The sequence below is a fragment of the Nesoenas mayeri genome (assembly GCF_963082525.1).
Source record: "Nesoenas mayeri genome assembly, chromosome: 3".
NCBI lineage: Eukaryota > Metazoa > Chordata > Aves > Columbiformes > Columbidae > Nesoenas > Nesoenas mayeri.
Genome location: NC_137544.1, coordinates 31,224,296 through 31,246,136, shown reverse-complemented (window position 1 = coordinate 31,246,136; position 21,841 = coordinate 31,224,296). Strand labels below are relative to the sequence as shown.

The 21,841-nt window shown below is 38.3% G+C and overlaps 1 protein-coding gene across 1 annotated transcript in view; it reads right to left on the bottom strand.

The window, feature by feature from the left end:
- The window catches only part of LOC308038771 (stromal membrane-associated protein 1-like), a gene marked incomplete at its 3' end in the record, with an annotated part of 119,745 nt that overhangs the window by 58,298 nt on the left and 39,606 nt on the right, over positions 1 to 21,841 (bottom strand). Inside the window, exons 3-5 of the mRNA XM_080341606.1 lie at positions 7,179 to 7,312; positions 6,419 to 6,504; positions 2,819 to 2,894 (exon numbers count right to left, since the gene is read on the bottom strand). Coding sequence (XP_080197732.1) covers positions 2,819 to 2,894; positions 6,419 to 6,504; positions 7,179 to 7,312 — 296 coding nt within the window. The remainder of the gene's footprint in view (positions 1 to 2,818; positions 2,895 to 6,418; positions 6,505 to 7,178; positions 7,313 to 21,841) is intronic.

Sequence of the window (21,841 nt, the reverse complement as noted above, 5' to 3'; positions counted from 1 at the left end):
CAATAAAACTGCAGATGCCTTTTTTTTTCTGTAGCTTTACCCTACATTGCTTTTCAGTGAACTGCGGGGAAAAAAAAAAATCATATTTGCTTATTTTTAGTCTGCATGTTTGATGGCACCACTGGCTCTGCACTGGCCAATTCTGCTTTTAGAGTGTGTGTCTCTAAAAACCAAACTCAGTAAGATGAAATTCAGTCAGAACACAAAACACCTCATGTAATTAACAATTATAAACAATCATTTCGTAATAAAAGAGAAGAGACACGAATCTGGAGCACCAAAGAACAAAGAACCGAACTTTGACGTGTACTCCTGGGCTCCACCAGACAGAATACATTAACACCAACACAGATGTTGTACTTGAAAAGCTTATGATCTTGCCAAAATTAAGCTAAGAGAAATATTGTACTGCATGTTTTAAGAGAATCTATTCAAAACAACTTACATTCTACAAGAAGACTCTACCACAAGAAACCTGTCACAGCCAACTAAATCCAGAAAAGCCACTTACATTTTTAAATACCACTTCAGTGAAATCACTGGTTAAGGAAAGTGACCTTTAGGGCACAGCAAGCCTGTTTCTGCACTCCTATATTACTTCCTCAGACCCAGAAGGGACTCATTTTACAAAATGACAACATGTATATACATCTCCAACTTAAACTGGTCCTAATCCAAGAAGAAGGCATTGCTATTTCAAAGGTGGTAACAAAAAGTGTGTGTTCTAAAAGCTCACATCACCCCAACAAGTGGGGTAAAGAAATTTTCCAGAAGAAAAGAACTTGCCATGACTTAGCACAGACACCCCACTTTAACAGTTCACAAGACTATTACTCATTAAAGTATCATGCTAGCAAGTGCTTCCATCCTACCAAAATACTTGGCAGAGTGCTGCAGGTTCCAAACAGGAATCTCCTCCTTCCTCCACAGCTGCCCATCAGTTCCCACCTCCTGGAAGGTGGACAGAGGGAAGGTATCTAGGATGTCGTGAGGACTGCAAAAAGGAAGCTTTAGAAATCACCACCACCCCTTGCACAGGGGATGCAGAAACACATACCTCTGCAGAACACCCTTCCTCACCTCATTCTTCTCAAACTCCCCACGTACCTCCCTGTGCTGGAAGCATAGGCAACTTCCGCTCCTCTCTGCCAAGAGGGTCCAGGAGCAGAAAAGCAGCATATCAGACATGCAGAATGGAGACCTAGCTTCACCTTTTCTTCCTCTTCCCTGTCAATCCCAGACCCAGGCAAAAGCTGATCACTGAATACCAGTCACACCACCACAGGCGCATGTGCACTGGGCTGGGACCAGAGCCAAGGAGGGTAAGCAGTATAAGCATCAGACTAGGGCTATAGGTACTATAATACAGTGGTTCAATCAACTCAGTATTGTGTACTTTTATGATTTTGCTATGACTGATTTCAGATTGTCTACCTTCAGCCTGGTGTTTGACGGCCTTGAAGAAATGCAGGTGAATTTGAATGTGCATGAGTGATCTATTGCTAAAATATTTCATAATCAGATTTTGTTCTTACGTCAGGGAGATTGTGCCATTTACATGAGTTAGTGAAAGAAAAGCCTAGGTAGGAAGAAATAAAATGGTGTTCCCTACTCAGCAGTAACATGCATCTCTTCAGCTTGTCTGGATTCCATCCCTACTGCTATGAGAGGTAAAGTGATTCATATTAGCCTGCAATATGCTAAGCAAAATCCTATTACTCCTTCAAACATATTAAGGCAGCAGTGGACTACTACATTAGACACCTTGGTTTTCTGTTTAGAAAGATCTTTGGAGTATTTTGAACTTTTAAAAGAAGTATATTTTTAAACAATTCTTCCTATTTTCTACTTTGGAATCAAAGTAAGGAAGGGTAACTGACTGTAATTCAAATCACTATTTGTATTTTACCTCTTAAGCAAATCCATTTTCTCTCTACTTCAGCAATGCTTAATGAAATACACTGCTCTGGTTTCCAGGTTTGGGGTTTTTTATCCTTCTAAAATTAAACTATTGGTCAAATATCCACTGTCTCAGAGAGCAGAGGCAGCATAAACTCCCACCTTTTCTGTCCACCTTTGCACGCATTTCCCTGTCAAAGTTTACTGCCTAGTCAGATGGCGTAGTAAGTTACATGTTAGACCATACTTGAACAAGGTAGGTATAGAGGAGCGAGTGTTTAAGCATACATATACCTATATAAATACAAGGCTGCGAACTTCAGTAAAGGCTGACATTCTCAAAACTGCTTTGCCAGAAAAGCACTCACCTACTTACCAAAGTGACCATACAGATCCGTGATCAAATACCTGGTTTGCCACATTGCCTGTGTCTGCTTTAACAGTGCACCTTGCTTCAAGAAATAGTCTAGAATTCAGCAGAGCCATAAGGCTCACAGAAGAGGGGCCCAAAACACCCCAGGATTTCTCACTAAGGTATTACAGAGAATGAGGGAGGACAAAATCACCAGGAACAGTAATCCTATCTTATTCCTGGAATGTGGAAAAAGATATTCAAAAAGGACTCAAAGTCTACAGTTGAAGAACTACTCATCACTGAAAAAACCCAATATAAGGAGTCAGAAGCAAGCTATTTGTTGGATCATAATGCTTTGCTGTTATAAATTCAATACACAATGTATGTTGAGCTTACAGAACATAGAAATAGCCTTCAAGAGATACAAAAGGAGGAATTTAGCTCTGTATGAAGAAGTTTTCAACTGTGAAAGACATTTTCATATATGTAAAGTTTTCTACATTTCTCTTCTGCAACTTTCAAAAAAGAAAAGTGACAGAATTCTTGGTGAAACTGTTTACTTACATTGAAGGCGTTAATTGCATTTTTATCATAATACTTCTTTTTTTCGTACTTATCCCTGATGAAAAATTCCACAGCTCTGCAAGTAGCTTGTTTAAGGAAAAATATGCATTCAGATAAATAGCAACATTAACCTAAAAAGCTGACAGGTTATTAAAATTAAAGAATTGCACTAGATTCTTGCTCCATCTCATTTTGTAGTTTTAAAACAACAGAACAAACTGCTCTACACAGTACAGTCGCTATTGCAGTGTCCAAAAGGAGCTGCTTTTTACTACACAGAATTAATCAGTCTAATCTCTCAGTAAACAATATGAGAAAGATATACTCAAAGTAACACAGTGTTCCTGCAAATACTTGAACAAAGGTACTTGCATACGGTAAATAATTATAGTTTACCACCATAACTTGGGAAAAAACACATTCTCTTCTGATAAGAGGTGAAATGTGTATATCTGGTCTCTGATTTGCACAAATTATATCATTAATCAAGAGCTGATGATAAACAGTTCTCTGAGATCAGTAAGTTCTCCATGAAAGTCTCCTACTATAGCAAGAGAAAGGGAAAAAAATCTAAAACATCAGTGAAAAAAAATATTGAAGCACAGGTGGAAATAGCAGCAAACAGATTGATGTAGAAGACCAGAACTGACAACTCACTAGCTCAACCATAAATGGACAAGTAGTTGTTTTCCTCAATTACTCTCTCAGCTTCACAAAGGAACTCATCCAAAGCAGTGTGAATACTTTACCTTTAGTAAAGCTGATTCTCTGGTAGAATAAATTTTAACTAATTCATTCATCAATGTGATTATCCATTCAAAAATTCAAATTGCCACTGTGGAAGTTCATAGCAATTTTTCCCTCAATGGATGGAAAGATACCTTAGCTCCAAGTAACAGCTCTTAAGATTAACACTGAACTCAGAGCTCTCAGTTCCTTCATTTTGTGCATCAAATTATATCATCAACAACCACATTTAGTTTCAAACTGTATGCAAGAGTCACCTGAAGACACTGCTTCATAAAAGCTGTAAAAACAAAAGCATTCTTTTGTACCTCTTTCCAAATATATCTATATTCTAAAGGGCACCTTGAGCACAGACAACTATCTTAGTAATAATATTGCATTATTCTTTACACACACCAAAGGACTGTCATTTTGCCAAAAAATCAATGTATATTATCAAATTACAGAATAATGGAACTTGTGCAATATGGAACTCCCACAACTTTCCAAATTTAGCTAAGACTAAACAGGACTCCCTCAGTTTATTTTCAACTTGCAGTACAAATTACTGCATTATATAATCTCAGTGGGAGAAGACAGAGAAGGGGAGTTAAGTTTTTTTCCATGTTTTGAGGCTGTTACTGGATAAATGTATTAAATTAGAACTAATTAAGAAGTAAACAGAAAATATGAAAAACTTGTTATAAAATACCTTTAAACAACTTATTTGTTCTTCAAATAAAGTCTTAACTTATTTGCAAAAATTCACATTTTCAGATCGACATTTATTTTGTCAAGTGTTCTATTACGTTTTGGCTACTTCGGTTTGGGTGTTAGATATTTTAGTTCTTTTGCATAAATATTTCCCTATTTTTAGCAGTTTCATAGAATGTACACTTGATATAGAAAGTTCCAATTCAAAAGTTATTAACACAGAATCATAAGTATTTACATTTCATAGGGTTTAATTTTTCAGGATGCTATTACACTAGGGTATTAAGTTGTGTATTTTGAAAAAATATGCACTTTAGTTGTTATCCCACTTCAATATGTGTGAACTTTTCGGACCACGCCTACGTTTCTTTAGATCAGTAAACTTCAGCGTTCTTGTTAACAAAATAATTTAAAGCAATCTCAGCAGAGGTTTTAAGTGGTGAGTAAAATGAAGAGACCAAAAAAAATTATTTAATCTACCCTCAGAAAAAAAAAAGAAAAGAATTTTCAAACACGAAGCTAAAGGTGACATACAAAAAACCACCACAATGATACCGATAAGACACAACGCTGGTTTTGTAGTGATACAAAGAGGAAAAGCAAAAAAGCCCATAACACAACAGCTTGTCATGAATGCCAAGTGGGTAAGTAACTGCCAAAGTTATGGAGGAACAGACAAATAAAATAGAAAAAGCTGGCATCTTCTCTCCTGGCACTCTATTTTTAATAAAGAGAACACATGCAATAAAACATATTCAGTTGACCAGGTGCACTACTTAGAAACTGACAACTGTTCAAAAGGCGATAGAGTTACTTCAAGGTATACAGTGTCAACAAAATTATTTTTCTGAAAGTCTAAAAATGAGACTTTAGGCCTGATCTGACAAGAGAAGCTTAAAGTAAAGCATGATTGCTTCTCCTGCAATAGCACCAGGGAATTCAAGTTATCTGCAGTAAAAACAAAATATACATCTTCAAGACCCACTTTTGAGTAAGCTTTAGTCAAAGTATTTTAGACTCATGTTTGAAATGAAGTTCTAGAATATTATGGCTGGAATACTGCAGTGCTATCTGGTTCCAGTGACTTTTTTCTCATGCGTATGTATGTTTCATTTAAAACCTACTGGAATATGAAGAAACATTATCTGTTTTGCTCAAGTGCATTTTATTATGAGTCTAACCCTTCCAAAAAAAAAAAAGTCTGCGCATAGCATATGGAGCATAGTACCCAATAAACAGAAGAACTAAAATCACTTTTTTATATAGAAGGAGAAAATTCAGATCCAGTTATGACTAAGTCCACTTATCAGCCTCTGTTGCCTGTATCATCATCAGGCTAAGAGAGCTAAGGAAGAATTCAGCTCACTTAACAGTAGGTGTTCAGGGTCTCATTATAGTGAAAAAGTTCCAGTAAGATCAGGTGAAGCAAATCCTACCTGTGGAGAAACACCACTAAATCAGGAGATAATACAAATTTAAATTAATGCCATTACACATTATCCTAATGATTCAAAAAAGGTATTTTTTGAGGAAAGCTATTTATTGGCAGTAGGAAATTTTTCTTTCAACCCTCCCCTTCCAGGTATATGGTGATGACCACACATCAACACAAGTAAGTGGTGGCTGTCAGAGAGGTTTGGTTTATTTTGATATTTCCATCCTAGTCATCTGTCCTCGCACACTTCATAGAATGCATACACTTCAACTCAAAAAAAATGACAGAATAATTAATCTAGAGGAAGAGATCCATACTTCACTTGAGTAAGACCCAATGGCTTATTTTACTTTACCATTCAGCTCATTATTTCCTGTTCAAATCCTTCGAACTTCAGCTGGCAGTTACTCGAGATAAAGACAAAATATTCAAGAGCTCTCCAGTATCACTCTAACTTCCTACATATAGGGAATTTATCAAGTCATCTCTTCTGAAAGCAAAAATAAATGGGGCTTGCCAGATCTCATTACAAAGTAGATTTGCTATAACTGAAGCAATTTAAACCTTTTCTGAACCATTCCCAACTTCTACTGTCATTTCTTATACAACAATATCAATGAAATAAATAAGGTGAGCTGCCAAACACAGCAGTTCCTTGAAGCAGTTATAACATCTAAATTGCATTAGAAGTCATTTCAATGTGAAAGCTAAAACAAAAAGGATACTGATCTGTTTGAGGTCTTCGGAAGTTCTCTGGTAGATTAGCTTCGTAGAGTAGCCTTGCTTTAGTATTTCCCATTTCCTGCATGCACTAAGGAGAAGTGGTAGAAAACAGTTAGATTGCGTCCTTCAATACTTTAAATCCTGGAACAGTCAGAATGCTGTTGGTGTGCTTAAATGACACTGCAGGTTTTTAACTTGGAGACCTCTATTGCCACACGTGTTGGGAGATGCTCCCGGGGCACAGGAGGGCTGCCTGACAAGACTTGCTGGACAAAAGCTGACAACACGGGTGCTGTTTACAGCGTAAACCAACCACCCAGGGAAAGATAAGCTTTCATCTCTCAGGAGGGCTCTTCAGACCAGGAGAAACAGGAGTAAGAAAACTCGTTTGGCAGTAGAAATAGGCTTCAGTCTGGAACATACCTAGAGAAGGCAGTACTTGGTATACCTAAAGAATGTTATGAAGAACCAGACAAATGTGCGAATGCAGTATACTGCACTGTCCCCTACTGCAAAGGAAGAGGCTTACAACATATTTTCTACAGATACAACAAAGCAGCAGCTTTCAGTCTCCATAGCAAGGTACAATACATCTAAAATAATACAGAAAAGAACTTAAATTCATTACAGTAGAAATATAACACATTAAGAACTACTTCAACTGTAAAACATTTAAGTTGGGGCATCATGAAAAACTCAAATAATTTCAAAAGGACTCCTGGCATTTCCTCCAAATTGAAAATGTAGTTTAAGATATCTTACCTGTATTTGCTCTGGTGTCCACTGGTCCAAGTTGACAGACTTGACCCTTGATATATGGACCCCAAGATTTCGATGTATTCCAGCACATCTGATGCAAATAAAAACACCGGTGTTCCAAGAGGCCCATCTTGGACCTAAGGAGAATGGAGAAAAAAATAAGTTATTTTTAAAATTTCATATACTGTGAAGATTTTCTTTGGCATAATTCTATACTGACAACAGGAATAAAAGAGTCTGAATAACGACTCACAGCTGTTTCTCTAGGATAACTAGTTACTTCTAACAATCTCCATTGTTAGCAATTTTATTTACTGCTTACTACTTTTAAGTAACGTCACACAGCATTTGAGTTAGCCAGAATAACCTAGGAAGTAATATATTGTGTCCACATCCCCCCCAAAAAAATGCAAACAAACTTTAGAAGGTTTGCTTTCTAATAAAAACAAGATTTTGCTTACATCTTAATTAACCCTTACAGCTATGCATCAGATCCAACCATCAGCAGAAATCAGTAGCTGTTGTTCATTTTTCTCCAATTAAATGCTGCCTAAGACACGCATCTGTAGCTAATTTGAAATTAGGTGCAGGGCAATCTTGTTCTAATGCAACAAATCCTTTAATACCTCATACAGCACAGACCTTACAACAGTAGCATGCGAACTCTCAGGGAATGATTATACAGAGATTTGCAAAACCAACTGATGAAAATATCCATGACTAGGAATGGTGGAAAACCAAATACATTCAGTACCCTTGATTCTTAAACTACAGTAAGAGTTGCCATTCATAGCCCAATGAATTTTCCTGCAGAATCTGGTTAATTTATGAACCTTACTATTGCTTCTCAGCAGTGTTGGCATGTTGAGACAGACCTAAAGTCCACTGGCCTGAACTCCCACAGTGACACCTGGGATGTTTGACTTGAAGTTAATATAGAGTCTCAAATTAAACATGCTTACTTATATCATCTTTTTCCAGCTCTGTACAACATCACTGTTAAAGGCACTGCTTTAAAATACATCTAGTTCTGAGCTCTAAGGAGTTCACATATCAAATAATTAATGATCAAAAGCAAAAAGGCACATTGAAGAGCTGGAAAATGGTTATTATTTTCCACCTTTGTATGACAGATGCGCACCTAGATCACTCATGCAACTCCAGCAGTTTGTCTTTCAATATTAACGTACTGCACATACACCTTCCTGGGGCCTAGAAAATAATTTTATGCCTCCCTCTCCTAATTTTTAGCTTATGACCGCGTTGGGTTGACCCCAGCCAAACTCCCACAGAGCTCCTCACCCACGTTCCTCTCCTGCAGGACAGGGAGAAACAGGAGAAAAATGAGAAGACTTGCAGATCAAGATAACAGTTATAATAAGGGAAGCCAAAACTACACATAAACAAAGAAAAAAAAAGTACAAAAAGGATTTCTTCACTGCTTGCCATCAGCTGGCAGGTGTTCATCCACTTCCTAGAGAGCTGAGCCTCAGCACACACAACACTTGCTTTGCAAGACACCACCGTAAGAATGTCCCTTCTTCCTCCTCCTTTCCTTGAGCATTTATTGCTGAATACAACATAATACGGTATGGAATGATCAGAGTCAGCAGCTGTCCCAGCTGTGTCTCCTCCCAATTTCCTGCTCACCCACCTGTAGCCTACCCATCTATGGGGTGTAGAACAGAACAAAGAAAAGACCTGATAATGTCCACACACTATCAGCGTGTTCAGCAATAGCCAAAACAAGGAAGCAGGAGAAATCCTTTTGGCTAGACTCTGTTCTTTTGAACTGCTATTCAAAAATCCCAAGACATATTCCCAGCTCCCCCAGATTTGTCGCAAGAAGTCTTCCTCTTACTAGTGGAAATACTGGCTCTACTTTGGGTAGCCACCTTGCCTCTAATTTGTCTTGTTCAAGATCTCAAGAAGTCAGACCATCTGACATCCATTGTTTGACCTTTAAGACTAAAATGATAAAGATGACTGGCTGTTTTCGAAGTGCATGCTACCATCATAAAATTAGATTTCAGGGGTCAAGAGATCTAACAGTTATTCATTAAAATTAATACATTATTTCCCACATGGAACTTATACGTTAAAACTTCTACTTGTCAGGTAAGAATGAACAGTTGTTTGCAATGTGTGTCTAAAATAGTCCAACAAGCAACCTGCTGACCTGCTTCCCCTCCCCCCAAATAAAACAAAATGCTCACCCTGTTCTTACAGACTGTGTAGATCTGTAGTACAGGAAGATTCCACTTACTACTTTGAGTTTTAGTGCTCCAGGATAGAGTTTTGCAGGCCATTTGCTACAAGATCTTTATCAAGTTTCAGCTAAAATAGCACACCAGAAGACCCTTAATCAAAACACCTACTTAGCCACTCCATTGTTGACAAAGTCTCTCAGCTTCTACAATGCACCCATGACGGTTCAGAAACTAAAAGGTAAGGCAAGGTCTTGCGTGCCCAACAGCTTCTCCAGTTTTTCTCCCAAACTATAACTCACAGATGTACCTTCTCAAGAGGGAAACCAGTTTTGATCAGGTTCCTATAGGGACAGGAAGTATTTATCTGTAGTATCCATATGCTGTCCACATTTTTATCCTGCAGAGTGTTCACACAGCCACTATCAACTTTTTACCACAACAGAGTTTGTATAACTACACATCACAAGTTTCCTGTTCTTCAGGAAACTGTTCCTCAGCTACAACATCGCAGATAGGAAGGTTCTCCATTAATGACACAAGACTGGAAGGAGGGCTTGACATGACTGAAGTCTGTCTTTACAAATGAAGAGGGAGATCATTAACTTTGTAGTTTAATATTTTAACTTAAAATATTGTTAACAGAAAGGAAGATCATAACACTACTTATGAATTAGGTGGTTTTCTCCTGGAAAAGAACACTTTCATATTTTCCCAGAAGCTCGGATTGCATTAATTTGTACTTATTTCTGAAATAACTTAGGGAAATCACATCTATATTTAAGCAATACGGTAACAAACCTGAGGCCAGACAAAAATGTTCACAAGCAATCTCTGAATTTATTTCAGATTAATGACAATATGCAATATTAAACATTTCAGTTACAGCCACAGTTAAGCAGAAGGCAAAAGCAGTTACAAAATAATATTTTCTGTGTAGGCATCAAACCAGCTGTGCTTGACTTAATCAAACAGTCAATTAAAGCTTAGTCTTAAACCTTCCTGTGTGAGAAATGTTTAACAGTAATTTGGTCTGATTCAACAAACAATTTACAGTTATCTCAATTCTGTATGAAGTCAGGATCCTTATTTCTGTACACAGGAAATACTTTGCACTTAATAGAAGAATTTGCAGATTTCTTTTAATTGGGTCATTAAAGATACATCTGTTTTTCCTCAGCAAAATTTGCAAAAGCAACCTAATTTATTTGCTGCATATATTTTGCTAGCCAAATAAGAAAACAGACTTTTGACTTCAGAAATGAAGACTGGATGTTAAGAATCTTGCTGACTGCTATTTCATGCTACTTAAAACACTTTTACACGTCAGTAGTGTTATCTTACCTATCAAGAACTGCATTATACAGTGCAACTCCAATCAGCCAATATTAACATGAAATACTGTTTGATGTGCTTTAATATAATCATAGTTTTATTATTTTGAAAGCCATTTGAATACAAGCTTTTTACTAGAAGAGCTGAGCTTCACTTCAGCAGCTTGCTGCACCACTATCAGTGCACCACACCAATATTAAAATACATGTCAAGTGATTTCTCCAGTCATTTAAGATATGGATAACTGCTTAAACATAACTTTAGTAAAAGATGAAAGAGGCCAAAAATAATTCAAGGAAAAAAGCTGTAAGACTTGTGACCAATGTTTAAACTATGCTATATAGTACAATACTATGAAGTCCCTGAAACATCGGATGAACCATGGAATAAAATTCAGCAACCCAAAGACAAATCCCTGCTTCCAAGATGAAAATCTAATTTATCTTTTTTTCTTCAATCTAAATTTTTCTCTCTTTTCTCTGTTTGTCTACTGATTTCGCTTACATTTTCGTTTTGGTTCTTAATAAGTAGATAGGTAAGGTCAGCTGTGAAGGTGTGTGCTATTTTCCAGAGAAATTACCAAGACAAGATTTTGAATGCATAAAGTCATTCTTATGAACATCTGCCAACCTTCCTCAGGATGGTCTGACATTAACAATTTAAGCAACCTTTAAAATAACTTATCCGAAATAAAAGCCCACAAGCTCTCTTGTGCATATTTAGTTTTACTGGCAACCGTGATTCAGTTGCCTTCATAAAAAGCAGTGATTAAGTTTTTATTTGAAAATTAAACACAGCACAAGTGCCAACTTCTTGTGAGAGCTAAACGGAAGGATGGATTTGAGCTGTCATACAGCTTCACACAAACTGATTTGGAATTGTGGCTATTACACATCAGATGGAGGGCACCCAAGCGACACTTCCTGCCGTACTGGGCCTGCCTAGGATGGAGCTCCCTTTCCTCCTAGCAACCCATACAGAGCTGTGCTTTGGATTTGCAGCTAAAACAGTGCTGCTGCTAAGACTAAAGCCTCGGCTGCTGCTGGGCAGTGCCTGCCCAGAGCCAAGACTTTCTGTCCAACCCCCACCCTGTAGGCAGGGGGTGGGCAAGAGCCTGGGAGGGGACACAGTCAGGGACAGCACACCTCAACCACATGACATTGTGCTCAGCGACAAAAACTGGGGGAAAGAAGGAGGAGGAAGAGGGGACATTTGTGTTTATGGCATTTGCTTTCCCAAACAACCCTTACACGTGCTGATGGCTGCTTCCCAGGACACAGCTGGACATCTGCCTGCGGATGGAAAGCGGTAAATGAATTTCTCTTTTGGTTTCACTTGCAGGAGCAGTTTTTGCTTTCCTTATTACACTGTCATGATCTCGAGTCACAAGTCTTTCCACCTTCCTTCTGTTTTCTCCCCAGTCCAAAGAGGGGAGCACACCAGAGGCAGAGTGGGTGTCTGGCTGCTCACTGGGGTCAACCCACCACACCTGCTACATTAGTTCACATTCAGGAACCGTGTATCAAGTTTTGAATAGAAACTAGAATTTAATTAGATGCGCAGAAACAGCACGAATTGTTAAATACTTAAAGAGTACTTAAATTGTCTTTTATTAGACCCCATTGAGACCCTAAGAATGAAAGGAATATGTAGCCACAAGACACACATTTCCTGGTATGTTTTTAAGCTTTTAGAATTGCTAGGTAACTTGTGAATTTAAGAAACAACCTGAAGAGAGTTTTTTCCAGTCACAGTAGACTTCCATGCCAGTATAGTTATTGTACATAACAAACATTCTCCCTACTTGCAGAAATATCTACAGCTACTAAAAAAATGAGAACATTTCAAAAACTGACTTCAGCTGTTTAAAACTTAAGCAATAAAAAGCTTGAAAGTAATTTACATAATTTTAGAGACAAGTCTTCCCATAAGTCAATTTCAAGACAATTTTTAAATTGCTGAAAAAGTTATCCATCTTAACATGATGTTATTTTACTCTAAAATGCACTTCAAAGTGTGAATGTTGTGAAAAAGGCATCATTTTTACATATTCTCCAGTGAGGTGAAAACTTTTCTCCCAACATATTTCCATTTTTTTCCACTTATTCCCCAAACTTGCCCCTCTTCAAGATATCATTTTTTATAAGATATTTCTCTTCCGTATCATTTAAACGGGACTAGTACTAGTGCTTAATGTGTGTGCATACACTTCCATACATCCCTTTCCTCTCCATCCCCATAACTCATTCGGTTAGGCTATATGTTCTACTCCATTATATCAGAAAGCTGTTTGAAGAAGCTGCAATAAACATTCACAGCACTGCTGATCCACCTTGCTAATGTGCTTATAGCTGATACAACTGACTTTTCCAAAGGAAATACAAGACAAAGCAGGTCAGTTTTTAGAAGTCCAAGGTTTAAGGTTTATTCTAAACTGCTCGAGTTTTATTTTGCATCAGCAGATGCATAGTACTCTATCACGTACAAAACAAGGCTTACATGATACTGCTCATGATGCTGAGGAAAAAGTACTTTTATCTGTATTACAAAATATGAAAGCCTCATATACTAACTGTATATGAATCTGAGCAGTCAATACAGCATGAAACACAGCTTTAGTCTCCATTTGATTAGTTTGTATAAAAATCCTTTAACTGCTTTAAACACCTCAGTCAACACTCCATCCTTTACTCAGCTTCTACCTGCAGTAAGAAATTAGTGAGAAAGGTTATACACTACCAGACACGGCTGGGCAGGAGCAGGAGTACCTGTCACACAAACATGTTAAAAATAAATAAATAAATAAATAAAAGGCATTCGAGACCAGAACAAACTCAAAAGAAGCAAAAGGAAACAAAAGTACTGGGATATGACAGAATTGGGAGTTGTCCACAAAGGAGCAAGTATAAGATTATTGCAGATATAAGATTATTACAAAGTAAGAGAACGACAGTTGCATCCCCTACCACAATAGTTCAGAATTTCCACCCCTCGATCAGTCCACTACCATCTGTTTAGCTTACTGTAACTGCAGGTTAATATTGAAACACTTCTTTTGTTGCGACATTGGTGCTGCCCACTCTTACTAAACATCTCAATTTACAGAGAGCAAACAGAGGTCAGAATTGGGGAAGAAAAAGAGCGAGCACACAGCCTTTCAGTTTTGGATTTGCTGTCAAAAGGAAGGGTGACTATTTTACATCTCAGCAAACTGCTCTGAACCTTTTACACTATGTGCATGAAACCTATTAGCCAGGAGACTAATAAGTTTGAGACAAAGTTTTAAATGAAGCAAGCTTCTCAGGACTAAATTTAAATAAGGTTTGCATTACAGAGGTACATAAAAACAAAATTAGTCTTCACTCTACATTCCTGCAGTTACCAATTAGCAATTCTACAAAGAAGGGAGCCAAGTATTACATACAACAGAATACCAACTGCTTTGCATCTCAATATAGCCTGCAGCAAACTATCTTGGGCCAACATCTTCAAAGACTCTGACAGACTACAATTCTTCCTTTCCCTCAGCTGCACCCTGCCTGTCCTTTGACCATAAAGCAAAGTGAAGTTACTTCAATTCTCTTCTGTTTCTCCAAATTCTGTTTCTGGTTGACAGACTTTATTTGTCAAATAACTGGCTCCATCTTGTGGAAAATACAATTAACTACAAGAAAATCTACACGTCTCTTCTGACTCCTCCTAAATGCTTGCTAGCCAGTTTCTAAAAACTACAATTTTTTGTCCAAAGACTTACTAAAAGCCTCAGTGGCTGCATCAGTACAAGCATGTCCATGCAGCCCCTGCTGTCTCTGCATTACTCTCCCACACAAGTCATATTGCACAAGTGTTCTGCTACTCAATATTTCAACCAGGTTACCAATGAATATTTTCCAGAAACATCTGTAATTTCTCTGAACTGAGGTAAAGATCATTAACAGAAGACAAGCACTCGTATGTCAGATATGGAGAAGAGAAGGAAAACAAGTAAGCAGCAGTTTCAGTTTGTGTAATTCAACACAAGAAGAACTCAGTAACACAAACCAGTCCCTCCTCCAGTGGGTACCCAGGGAAGAACAAAAGAACTACAGTGATTCCTCCAAGTTCCTCTCATCAAAACATAACACACTAGAGACAGTGATTACATCAAGGTAACACTAAAATACTCAAAAGCAATACATTTTCAGTCTAATCCTGCTGCTTCAAAGACTATCACATACTAACTTAATTGGAGGCTGCTTAGCTCTCCCCTCAAAAAGTAGAATCGCATCCACCATCTCCAACCGTTTTTGATTCACAGACTTTCAGACTGTCCAAAAAAAAAAAAATCCAACAAGAAAACACACCCCTCAACACAAAAATCTTTATTGCAATGTTAATTATGTCCAGTGAATCAGACTTTGTGGATTAAAGAACAAATCTTAGAATAAAAAAATCTCGCAGATCTTATGTAAAGATTGTGAAGCAAAGGAACTGCAAGAACCACAGTACAAGAACCTTTTTTTTATCAAAATGTTCTTCAAGGTCCTTGAACCTTTAGTCTTTTGAGACTACTGATACAGGACTATTTACCCATCACTTGATCCACTGAATTAGTTTCTGATTAAGCAGAACAAATAGCCTGAAGCACATTCTTGTGTCACATCTAGTTCCCCACAGTAAGCTTGATTTCTTTTCCATTACAGCAGAAGAGGTTTCCTTGCTTTATTTCCATATCCAAAGACTAGGAAAACCATGCAAATACAGTCTTTACCTGCTTTTCAGATGTCAAATAACTATGCAGCAAAATTCGGTTTTATATAAGCAAACCTAACAGAAGGCGCAGCTTAAACATACCTCTAGTTTTCAGAAGTCTCTTACAGCTGCCTTAGTAAGCCTGTGTTTTGATAATCATGGCCAGAACCTGAGACCTTAAAATTGTCCACATTAGAAAAAAGTGTGTGGGGAGTTCAAATAAGAGGGGCTGTTTTAGCAGTTTTAAATAAAATCAAACTCAAATCCATAAAGTTGCACTGAGGGCAGGTAATTCAAACAACTGAACACACCGTTCCAGAGTCCAGCTTGATAACAGCTGAGATTTGTGTGGTTCAATGTGTATCGCATGAACAGGGGAAAGAAAAGCCTTAGAAGCATCACTTGGCTATTTTTAGCCAGTGTCTGGTAAGTGGTATAGAGTTTCAGGGACAGAATTCCTCCAAGTTTGTCTTTTCTATCTGGATAACCATTTTCAATCGAAGTCACCAACAATCCATTAAGCTCAGTCCTATTTGTAACTCCGAAGAGGCCATGTAGAAGTATTTTGAATGAAACTCTTCCCCTCCACAACCCGTCTCACCTCTACAAGTCAGAGAAATAAGTATTGACCAGTTTCAGTTATTCCTTCAGCTCACTGATCCATTTGCTTCAATAGCATCAATAATTGCTGGAAGTGTTTCAAAGAAATTGCGAGAGCATCTTTATTTCAACGGCTGTGTAAAGCCTTAACTAGAAAGGAAGTGCAGTGACATCAATGTTCTTTCAGTTCTATGTTTAAGCCACAAAATTAAGTGGCCAGATTGATAACTACTTTAATTCTGAAATACATTTAAGTCATATAACATTTCAAACACCAAAAGCCTTATACAGGAATCAAAATTAGAAATATGAAAAAAATGCTGTTTGCAAATCAGAGAACTGATTAGTCACAGCTATTAGAGATATACAGGTAACATCAATTTATTCTTAAGATGAAGAGTCTTTTTCTTGTCTAATAGCCATTTGGCACAAGCAATCTTGTAAGGTGACAAAGAGAAAGAATTAAAGTTTTTTGGCCTTATTGACAAACAGCCAGTTATTAAAAATCTGAGTTTTGACTGAATAGGGTTGTGAAAAGATAAGTTTGTTTTTCCAAACTAAAAAAAAAATCTTTTTATCAAACATTAGGTGATGATGACATGATGCAAATGCTAAGTTGTTAAATAAATAAAACACAATAGTTAGAGTTCACTGTGAAGATACATACGAATATTGTTGATCACTCTTCATGTAAAGTAATATTAAGAGAAAAAGGAGATCAAGAATGGCATTTGTTCCCCCAAATGTCACCAAGTCCTCCTATTAATCTTATTTCACAGAATCACAGAATGTTGGGGATTGGAATGGATCTCGAAAGATCATCTAGTCCAATCCTCCTGCCAGAGCAGGAACACTTAGATGAGGTTACACAGGAAGGCATCCAGGCAGGTTTTGAATGTCTCCAGAGAAGGAGACTCCACTATACGATTAAACAGAATACCTTCCACGTTATCATTAAAACACTGATTTTTTTAATGCAAACATCAGTTTAACTCAGTGTTTTGCATGTAAACTTCCTTTAAAACAATTTTCCAAAGTTTGTATTCCTGACTTGGAAGTATTTCACACCACAGATTTCCTGAACCATCTTAACACTGCCCAGGCAAGTGGGATCATAACCCACTACTGAACTGTCAGAGAGCAGCTCCTGATCCTTGGCTGGCAACCGTGCCTGCCACCTTCAGGCTTGGTTACCCAGGGCATATGTATATGTATACTTTTGTGCATAGTATATGCAAGAATACATGGGACACAGAATACATATATTGCCACAACACCCCTATCAGCCTTGCAGGACACCAGCCCACTACAGCATGCCCTTTGGAAAGCAAAGTCGCTGCCCTAAGAATCACAAATGTCAGAGGTGCCAACCTTGGCGCACTCAATAAGCTAACAACTTCAGAAATCACATTTCAATTTGGCTAAGGAGTAGTGCTCTAATTTTATCCTGCCTGTTCTCTCATAAAGAGAAAGACTGCGTGTGTCAGAGTTCAAGCTGCAAGAATAAGGTATGCTAGCAGGAGATGATAGCTTGCAACATTTGGTACTTTCTAAAAAAGACAAGGTTATGTAGCATATTACAGCATTAGTAGGAAGCTTCTGGAGCTGATCTTGACTGCCATTTTTCCCTTGTCAGCAAGGACTGCTAAAAGGCTCACTGTTTTAAGTGTACAATTTATATTTCTTTTATATGCAGAAATAAAAGAAAAACTGGCAAACAGTGAGGTCTTACAAAATGTTTTTGTAAGTTGCAAGCTAAGCATCAAGTAAAAGCACCACTAATAAGAAAAAAAGGAAAGTGTAAATCTATGCTACTTTGTTGGGATGTAGCAAGAGCCCCCATGCATAGCCAGGCACAGGATAAAGGTTATACAAGTATCTGCTGCAAAAAACAAAAATCTTCACCCAGCAATTAAAGTTCTTCCTTTAAAGATGTCAAAAACACCAGAAATAAGATTTGTTTGCAAGACGGGTTTATAATTTAGCCTGTTTGCCATAAACAAGAATGAAAGGTTACATTTCTCTACCAGAAAGAAATTATCTAGTAATTGCATAAATCAGCTTCCCTTTAACATTTTTGCTCAAATACAGCTGAAGAGACTCTTAAGCAAACACTTGTCAAACCATACATCCTCCGTGCAGCCCTCAGTGACTCTGGAGATGCTCTCCTTCATACATTCTGTTTTACAAAACAGGCAAATGCACCTCCACAACATCTCCCACATTAATCTATATTTGAAAAAGATGCAAAGAGAAACCAGAGATCCAAGTCTGTAGACAAGAAACAGAGCGTCAAAGTTCAGGCTCTGGACTGTAGAAATACACTGAAAACACCTGTAAAGGCTAGCCAGTTAGTTTCTTACGCCAGTCTCCTCTATCATACTGGTTTGTGCTGGGACAGAGTTGATTTTCTTCATAGCAGCCCATACGGCACTGCTTTCGATCCGTGACCAGAACAGTGTTGATAATACACCAGTGTTTTAGTCATTACTCAGCAGTGCTTGCACACCAAGTAGGTCTTTTCTGCTTCTCAGACTGCCTGGCCACTGAGGAGGCTGGGGGTGCACAAGTGGGGAGGGGGTGCAGCCCAGAGAGCTGACCCCAACTGATCAAAGAGATATTCCACACCATGTGAGTCATGCTCAGTATATAAAATTGAAGGAAAAAGGAGGAAGGGGGGAACATTCAGGGTGATGGCATTTGTCTTCTCAAGGAACTCTTACAGATGATGGAGCCTGGCTTTCCTAGAGGTGGCTGAACACCTACCTGACGATGGGAGGCAGTGGATTAATTCTTTGTTTTGCTTTGCTTGCACATATGGCTTTTGCTTTACCTACTCAACTGTCTTCATCTCAACCCATGAACTTTCTCACTTTCACCCTTCCAATTCTCCCATCTATTGGCAGGGGAGGTCAAAGCAAGCAGCTGTGTGGGGTTTAGCTGCTTACTGGTATTAACCCACAGCCTCCACATTCACTGCAGAGACCTATTCACCTACTTTCCTCCCCTATATACTGTTCTCCCTCACTTCCTCTGTGGGTTAAATAGACCAGACTAAGCAGATTTTAAGCCCTTACCAACAGAAAGCTTATCTGCCCACCCCCAAACACTAATATATCACAGCCCTCTGGCACAGGAATGGCCTAACATGCAAAAGCAACTCTATTATTGGATGATCCCAGAGTTTTACTGTAACAATATTCTTAATCTTCAGAGTAGCACCTTCTGTGGACCTCAGGGTATAAGCTTAAGACCATGGCAAAGAACGGGCTGAAGAGGACAGACAGAATCAAGTCTTCCCTCCACTTTAAATTCCAGTAGCATGAACACAAATCCTCCCCACAAATCCTCAGGGCTCACATGCCAGCCCAGCTGTACCCCAACACCATACTCTCCCAAAGTCTCAGCAAACAACTCAGACTTTGAAATGCTTCAATACCCATCCCAGTAGCTGGGTTTGGGCAAGTCCCCAAAACGTGCATGCTCTGTGAGGTGTTTAACACCTGCTCTTTAAAACATACAGCTATTGTATTTCTTCAGTCAGTGAATTAAAACTATAAAATAATATAGGTGTGAATGGACCTCTCAGGGTCATTTAGGCTAACCTGATGCTCCAATCAGATCTGATTAGACCAGGCTGCTCAGGGCTTTGTTTATTTGTCTTGAACACCTCTAACTTATGTTCCACCACCTCTGTGAGGAAAACTTGGTCCAGTATTTGATCACTTCACAGTCTAAAAAAAAAGGAAATAACTTCTACGTGTCCAATCAGAACGCATCGTGCCACAAAAGGCTTAAATGTGCTTTGCATTTTTCTAAAGGCATCTGCTTGCTTCCTGAAACTATGCTGGTCTCCTCTGAGATTATACTAAATTAAATATAATTCAAGTTAACACAATTAAGCAGTCCAGCATGACAGACCATCATCAACACTCAGACATGAGCTACATGTGACTGAGAAAGGAAGAACACATTTACTTTTAGGTAGTGTTCTTCAGAGCTATTTTAACTAGATTTGTGTTAGAGAAAAAAAAAAAAAACAAACAACTTACTCTTCATTTTTTTCAAAAGTTATTTTTCCAAAATTATTGCTGCTATCTGTAGTTATAAGAAAAGATGATGCAGCTGTAAAATATTTTTCCTCAAAATATCATGCCCTTCAGAGGATAGCAAGAGAAATTGAATACAATACCAAAGTATTCAGCTGCACTTAGTCTGGAATACAGAATTAGGAGTGAGTGTTCAGGGTGAAATTAAGGTTGATTGAGAAGTGTCAAGTCTCAAAATGTACTCCTAAAATGTTGCAGGTGATCTTGAATCTGTTGTATTTTTTTAAAAGTCTCATTTGAGACCAAATGCTTAACAGAATCTTTTCTGCTGTAAAAACATATTTTTAGAATAACCTTTTTAAGCAGGAATTCCATGAATAGCCAAACACCATGAAAAGTGCAGTGGACAAGACAAGTGTGGAGGGGCATTTACCACCACTTCTTTCAGTGGCTTCTTGCTGTGGGCTGCAGAACACGCAGAAGAGTGAACCAGTGCTTCAAAATCTTTATTAAGGAGAACAATAGTTACTTTTTACTTCAAACACACAAGAAACCCTCAGCAGCTGTGGTTGGTTAACACTAGCTGGCCACCACATGCCCACCAAGGGGGGAGAAAATAGGATTTAAAAAAACCATCATAGTTCAAGATAAAAGCAGTTTAATAAAGAAAACCAAAGGCTGTATGCAGAAGCAAAAGAAAAACATTTATTCTCTACTTCCTATCAGCAAGCAATGTCCAATTCCCAGGAAATAGGGCCTCAGTACCCATAGTGGCTGTTCTGCAACCTTTTAACAATGAAAGCTTCCCCCCCGTTTCTCTTAGCTTTTATTGCTGAGCACAACATAACATGGTACGGAATAGCCCTCTGGTCAGTTTGGGTCAGCTGTCCTGGCTCTGTCCCCTCCCAGTCTCTTGCCTACTGCCAGCCTTGGGGGGAGGCTGGAGCGCCAGCCTTGAGGCTGGGCCAGCACCCCTCAGCAACAGCCAACAGGGCTGTGTTATCAACACCCTTCTAGCTACAAATACAAAGCACAGCAGTATGAGGGCTGCTATGGGCAAAGTTCGAGTTAACCCCATCCCAGCCAGACCCAACACAGCAGTTCACTGTATTTAAAGTTGAGAATAACCCACCTAGGCATCACTTGGCAATTAAAACGAATACCAAAAAGCTTACACTCGGTGTGCTATTGGTGTCTCTCTGTTTATCCACTGCTTAGGAGGGGAGCTCAAATGCACAAGCACATTTCTGCTGAAGATATAAAGGGTGAACATTGCCATGTTTGAAGGGATGTTTTTGCCATCGTCTGCAGGTAACATACCCCTCATATACATACCCTAATGGGTTCCTATATGTAAAAGCATCGTTACTTAGTGATACATCAGTTGCTTCTAGGAATTGTTGTGAATGACACATTTAAACCCAAGTGATTTAAACATACATTACAAGGAGCTTTTTTAAAATGATCAATCAATTCCAGTTGCCACTCACTGCCATGTTTTGAATCCACCTGCAAGTTCAGCTGCATTCAAGAACACTAGGTTACACACAATGAATCACTTCCATTTTCTTTTGTAGAAATCCCTATAGGATTACTGCTGCCTTCAATCCTCCTAGTGAAGCCTTGTACTATGAAGCTTTATCCATTTTCATTCAAGCACTTCAGTAAAATTACATTACAGATTCTTGCTCTCTCCTCCTTAAAAAGGAGGTAGTACACAAGAAGAGTATGGCAATCAATAGCC